The 6,410-nt window shown below is 38.4% G+C and overlaps 1 protein-coding gene across 1 annotated transcript; it reads right to left on the minus strand.

Moving 5' to 3' along the window:
* Window positions 1–2,704: 2,704 nt before the first annotated feature.
* On the minus strand, window positions 2,705–4,025 carry LOC121240694 (NDR1/HIN1-like protein 13). The gene is made up of 2 exons (XM_041138198.1): window positions 3,697–4,025; window positions 2,705–3,646 (listed from the first exon to the last, which is right to left on the minus strand). The coding sequence occupies exons 1-2, from the start codon at window positions 3,749–3,751 to the stop codon at window positions 2,925–2,927; spliced, it is 777 nt and encodes a 258-aa protein (XP_040994132.1). The 5' UTR covers window positions 3,752–4,025; the 3' UTR covers window positions 2,705–2,924.
* Window positions 4,026–6,410: the final 2,385 nt, after the last annotated feature.

A 6,410-nucleotide genomic window follows, 5' to 3' on the forward strand; every position in this document is an offset into this window, starting at 1 on the left:
TAGTGGACATGTTGAATAAATTTGGTCATTTCTTTCCTCTCTCCCATCCTTACACAGCTGTTAAAGTAGCTCATGTTTTTTTTGATAGGGTTTTTAAGTTGCATGGTCTACCTAGATCTATAGTTTCTGGCCGAGATGCTGTTTTTACGCTCTTTTTGGAAGCAACTGTTTCACTTGCAAGGTGTTTCCTTGGACTTTATCTCTTCATACCATCCTCAATCTGATGGGCAAACGGAAGCATTAAATAAATGCTTGGAAGGTTATTTGAGATGTTACTGCAGTCAACAGCCAAGAGTGTGGTCTTCAGGGTTAGTTATGGCTGAGTGGTGTTATAACACTACTCTACACTCTTCTATTCAAATGACTCCTTTTGAGGCTCTTTATGGTTATGGTCCACCTAAGCTTCTTTCTTATGTGCTTGGAATTTCCTCCAATCATGCTGTTGATCAGTAGTTGTGAATAAGGGATGAACTGCTCAGTTTATTGAAGGATAATATGGCAAAGGCCCAACACAGGATGAAATTTTTTGCTGATAAAGGGAGAACATAAAGATCTTTTCAGGTTGGTGATTGGGTTTTCTTAAGACTGCAACCTTATAGACAAAAGACTGTGGGTATGCGCCACAACATGAAATTAGCTCCAAGGTTTTATGGGCCATTTCAAATTCTGTAAAAGGTGGGATCTGTAATTTATAAACTTGATTTACCATCATCTTCAAAAATCCACCCCGTTTTCCATGTTTCTTGTTTAAAAAAGAAAGTGGGACAACATGTCATTCCTTTGCCAACCTTGCCTCCAACTGATTTTAGTGGTCTTTTGCAACCTGAGCCACAAGAGATCCTTGACCGCAGACTACAGCAGAAGGGTAACAAAGTTATGACTGAAGTGTTGGTGAGTTGGGTGGGGGCTGCTCCTGAGGACTCTTCTTGGGAATGTTTGTGGAAATTGAGGCAACTGTATCCACATTTGGTGGGTACGATTTTATAAATGTTATGTGGGATTTGGATTGAAGGCCTTGTGGGCAAGTCCTATAAGAGGGGGAGAATGTTATGTGGGATTTAGGTTGAAGCTTTGTGGAATTTGTAGTGAGGCATCGAAGGAATAGCTGTTCAGGAGTAACGGCTTTAACGGCTAGTCAATACGGTGCGTTGAGTATTAAATAAAATGCTGCGTTACAAAAGGGTTTGAGTTTTAATGAAACGATTCGTTTGGACTTGTGATAGCTTATAGAAATAAGCTTAGACGGCGTCGTTTTGTTTTTCTTCTTTAATTGGGAAGCTTTTCCCGAGTTGTCTGTTAGTTCTGTTATAGCTTTCTATAAAAGGGGGGGGGGGGGATTGTGTAATCAGGTAGATCATTTTTCTTCTGTAAACAGTCATTGTAAGGAGCTTGGAGATTGCTCGAAAATCTCTCTCATTCAGTTCTATAACAGTGTGATTCATTCTTCCATTACGAGAGTTTAATTACTTGAGTTGTGGCATTCTATTGTTCTGAGTAATTGTATGAAACTAGATAACAGGTTCGTGAATGCGAAGGAGGAAGAGGAAGGCACATAACACCTTACCATCGATCGGAAACTCAAAACTCCAAGAACTCCCACAAACGTGCGCAGCACCAAACCCACAAGAAATCTGCAGTGGAGAGAGAGACAGGGTCTATTGTGAAGGCCCTGGGGTTTGAAGTCAGAGGGTAGAACGAGAGAGAGAGAGAGAGAGAGAGAGAACTTACCCCGAAGGATGATGAGCACTATGAGAGAGAGGAAGAGGGATTGGGGAGAGACAGGGCAGAACTGAGGGAATAAACAAGGGGAAAACATGCGGGGTAATATAATTTTATTCATTTATTCCGGCACTTTCATATCACCGCAAAATCTCAAAACATCAGTCCATTTCGGCAGCTTATTTGCGGCGACTATAAATCGCTGGTAATAGTCAACATAAATTAAACGAAGTAGAATGACTGTCTTTTACTTTTTAGTCAAAAAATGGCTGCAAAAGAGCACTTTCACATTTCCGGCGAACAACGAACCGTCGCAACATGTTTTTTCTATATTGCGGCAAATGTTTTCATCACAAAAAGTAAAAATCGCTATAAAAATTGCTTTATTATTTGCAGCGAATTTGTCAGTCACAAAAAGTAGAAAAAATCATTGCAAAAGACTATTTTCCAACTTGATGTGAAGAGATCGCGACGATGTAAAAAATCACTACAAATAAAGACTTTTTGCGACAATTTTATTTCTAACAGACAAAAAATTACTGCAAAAGGCCTTATTTCTTGTAGTGTAATTGCTATAGTCTTATAAAATAAAATGCTCAATTTTATCACCAACTATGAATGAATAATTTATAAGCATGAAATTATGATTTATACCTTCTATCTATTAATCTCATTAATATCCATAAATCATAAATTATATAACTTGTAAACTAAGTTAAAGCAATGCCCAATGTTAATATAATTTTTCAAAATAAAAAATATTATGTAAAATAAAACAATATTTCAAAATTTCACTCTGGTTGAATTATTATGACATTAATCTTGAATTAACCTTAACAATATTTTATAATATAATTATTTTATTATCAAGTCAGTGAGTAGAGCACACTATCCACATCACTTAAATGATAATATTTTATTTATAAGATTTAAATTTTAAAATTTATCCTTTAAATCATATTATGTAACGTCAGTCGGTCGTATATGGTATAAGAGAATTAGAATTTCATTAATCTTCATAATATGCCAATACAACTTCAAATTTGGAAAAGAAATTCTATGTATATTGATGAACAATTATGTATAAACAGCTAAAAAACAATTACAAACCTTAGAAAGAAAATAAAAATTTAAGCAATGCATGTGTGTACCCACAACCTAACTGTGGACCAAATCAACAAAAACACTATATCTCCGTACTTTTTCTACCAAAGATCCACACCATAGTCACATTCATTGGAAATGATCTTCGCGTTCGCCGTTAGCTTATCCACCGTTAAGTCACAGTCCACCTTACCGGTAATCGTCCACGTCTTAACGGACCCCACCTTGATCTTAACCGGCGCTCTTATTTTCAACTCTAACTGTATGTTACCTCGCGTCTGCGCCTCCACCAACGAGCTCTTCACCCTGCTCGATAACTCGATCCGGGTCCCTTTTAGCGCCGTCCGGAAGACCGTCACGTTGTTCGACGGCTGGTAAAATGCCGGCAATGCGCCGTTGCAAAGTTTAACGTCCGTATAGTAGATCTCGACGGAGCTGTCCTTCTGGTAGTGGATTCCGATCTTGTCGTTGGGGTTATCGGCTCTGACGGTAACATAGAGCTCAGGCGAGACCGTGAGGATCGAAGAAGACGATGTCGCCGTCGTCAGGTTGAGGCCCCTGATGGCGATTGCATTGACCGAGTAGTTCGGCGATTCGGGCTTGACGACGAGGTAGAAGATGCCTGCGGCGACGGCGACGAGGACCAGGACGATAGCAGTGAGTGCGAGGAACCAGCAAAGGCAGAGGCAGCAGGGTGGACGGCGGTTTCTGCTGCCAGCGAGGTTCTTGTAGCGGCGAGCGTTCTCGGGTGGAGGGACACGGTAGACCTGGTCCTTGGGGACGTGGATCACATAGGTTCCGGGCTGAGGCACTGGTTTCTCGGAATACGTAGGGCGGGTTTGAGCGCAGTCTCAGAGCTGTCGGAGAAAGTTTCGTCGGGTGCAGGTGCCGGTGGGGGCGAGTCATGCGGGTGGACTCGTTCGGCCATTTGGTGAGTTGGGAAGATTGTGGAACTCGATGGGAGTGGATATTGAACAGATTGGTATGCACCTGATCTCTATCCGAAGTTGATTCCCCTGTTTCTTCTTCGTAACTTAATGGTGCTGCGCGAGAGAGAATGTGGGCTGTGGCAGCTGAGACTTGATAGAGGAGGAAGGGGAGTGGGTATTATTTAGAACTTAAAAGTTAAAGGGTTCTTTCTTCATTAGAAGGAGGGTGGGCGGGGACGTGTGGACTGAGTAAAGAAAAAAGTACGTTGGGTATACAGTTCATGCTGAGATGTCGAATTAAATAAAGGGAGCAGTGATACCTTTTATACCGCGTGCATATCCTTTTATCTCGTAATGGAAGTTGGCACGCGGTTTTTAAAATAAAAATAATATTAAAAAATATATTTTAACAATATTTTATTTAATTTTTTAATTTTAACTCATCTTATTTCATCTCTAAAAATAAACGAGTAGTTTTAGATCGCTTATTTTATCTTATTTACGTAGAACCACTACTTGGTATTATGTGATTTAGAAGAAAACTATTTCATTATCTATTTTTTCATCATTCTATTATGTGGTATTAGAGGATTTGATACTATTTATTATATTTTACTTCTAAACATATCATCTTATACCACATATGGGATGATGATGAGAAAATAGATGAGAAATAAATTTTTTTTGAAACTTTAGATTCTTTTTACATGTTCTATGTTTGTATTTTTAATAAACCACGTATCATGTCAATGAAACAACAAAATCGCTACAAGCAAGTTACTTTGCGCAGGATGTTGGGGAGGATGCCATGTCAGCTTGTGTTTTTTTTTTTTTTTGAAAAAACGCAAAATAAAATTTGAAAAAAGCATAACAAATACATGAAAAAGAAACACACGAGGGAAAGAAGCAATTCTCATTCTCCATCCCACGCTAGCACGTTTAACGCCAACATTTCATTGTCGCACCTCATAGGTCATCGTTGGCATTATCTCTGGCCGTTTTGAACACTTCATCTCTACTAGTCTTTATCATCTGTGGTAAGTGGATTCATTTTCCCCATATTTATAAAAGTCTATTTTTATAAATTTGTTGTTTAATCTTTAGAATGTTGATCAATTTATGGAATGTTGGGGAGATTTTTTTTTTGAAATAGAAAATATTGTTGGAGGGCTCCTACTGTTGGGGAGAAATTTTTTTGAAATAGAAGTTTCCTTGCCATTTTGAAATAGAAAACATTGTTAGTTGCCCAAAGTAGTATGCCATTGTCCTGGTGCTTTTTATTTGCATCTATGTTGCGGGATTTGCATGGTCTTGGGGTCCCCTTGGCTGGTTGGTGCCTAATGAAATTTTTCCTCTTGAAATTCGATTTGCTGCTCAGAGTGTGCAAACACAATATCATGTTATAAAATGATTTTAATGTCATAAAATGATTTTTAATATTACAAAATGATAACCATTCTTTAGATAAATGGAGAAAGGGAAGGAGCACGCATCTCCTATAACACCTCCTACTACAGATCCATCAACAATTCCTACAACCCAAGTATTTATCAAGTTCATTTGATTGTTCGAATAATGTCTATATTGATATTACTACATCTTTGTTTCATAATAATTATTGGTTTCCATGTTAGGTGCTACCAATACCATTTATGATGGTTTCTCAAACTATATGCATAACTGCCATCCACCAATGCCACATGCGTGGTTACCACCATTTATCCCTTGTCCTGATGCCAATATATCTACATGGACTACTCAGGTGATAAGTTTGTTCCTTAAGTTGTTCCCTTAATTTTCACAATTTTTTTAATCGATTTAAAACATGGATGTGTTTTGTGGGTTTAAACTACAGAAAAATCTAATACCCCAATTTCACCCATCAGTTAACCCGTTGATTGGTTTACACTTCGTAAGTTCAAGCAATGTTGAAGAGATACTGAGTGCCACACCTGACTCTAAGGAAGTTGAAAGTTTTTCTACGTCCACTATTCTTGATACTGTTGAATCCAAAGATGAAGATGAGTCTGGAACACAGAATATAGTGCATACTAAGGTGAGCGATAGCATTGAGGAGCCAAAGTTGGGGATGATGTTTAAATCCGAAGAAAAATTACTTTTGTATTATAAGAAATATGGGAAACAATGAAGTTTCGGGGTAAGTACTCTGAGTAGTAAGAGGTTCAAGGATGAGACTCTCAGATATATCACGCTTGATTGTGTTCGCGGAGGGAAGGCACAGAATCAGACGTCAAATGTTGCCAGGCCACGTCCAACATAAAAAACAGAATGTAAGGCAAAGATAAATGTTTCGTTTGTTGATGGGATGTTGAAAGTGTTGAGTGTAAACAATGAGCACAACCATGACCTAAGTCCATAGAAATCAAGGTTCTTTTGCTGCAATAGAGAAGTGAGTGAGTCTGTAAAGAGAGTTTTAGATACAAATTATCCGGTGAAGATCTGAATGAATAATAGTTTTGCCTTTCTTGTGCAAAGAGTGAGTGGGTATGAACACTTGTCATTCTTAGAGAAAGACTGTCGTAATTATATTGACAAGACACGTCACATTTGAGTTGGGAAATGTGGCGTTGGAGCCCATCCGTGAGTATTTTGCTAGGATGCAATACAAACATGATGCATTTTTGCTCTAATGGCTTT

This window comes from Juglans microcarpa x Juglans regia, chromosome 7S (genome assembly GCF_004785595.1).
Source record: "Juglans microcarpa x Juglans regia isolate MS1-56 chromosome 7S, Jm3101_v1.0, whole genome shotgun sequence".
NCBI classification, from domain to species: domain Eukaryota; kingdom Viridiplantae; phylum Streptophyta; class Magnoliopsida; order Fagales; family Juglandaceae; genus Juglans; species Juglans microcarpa x Juglans regia.

Bases quoted from the DNA above. Each gene is read 5' to 3' on its own strand.
- LOC121240694 (XM_041138198.1), bottom strand. From the start codon at position 3,751: ATGGCCGAACGAGTCCACCCGCATGACTCGCCCCCACCGGCACCTGCA. The intron at 3,647-3,696 runs AAACTTTCTCCG...GCCCTACGTATT, and splicing joins ACCGGCACCTGCACCCGACG to CCGAGAAACCAGTGCCTCAG.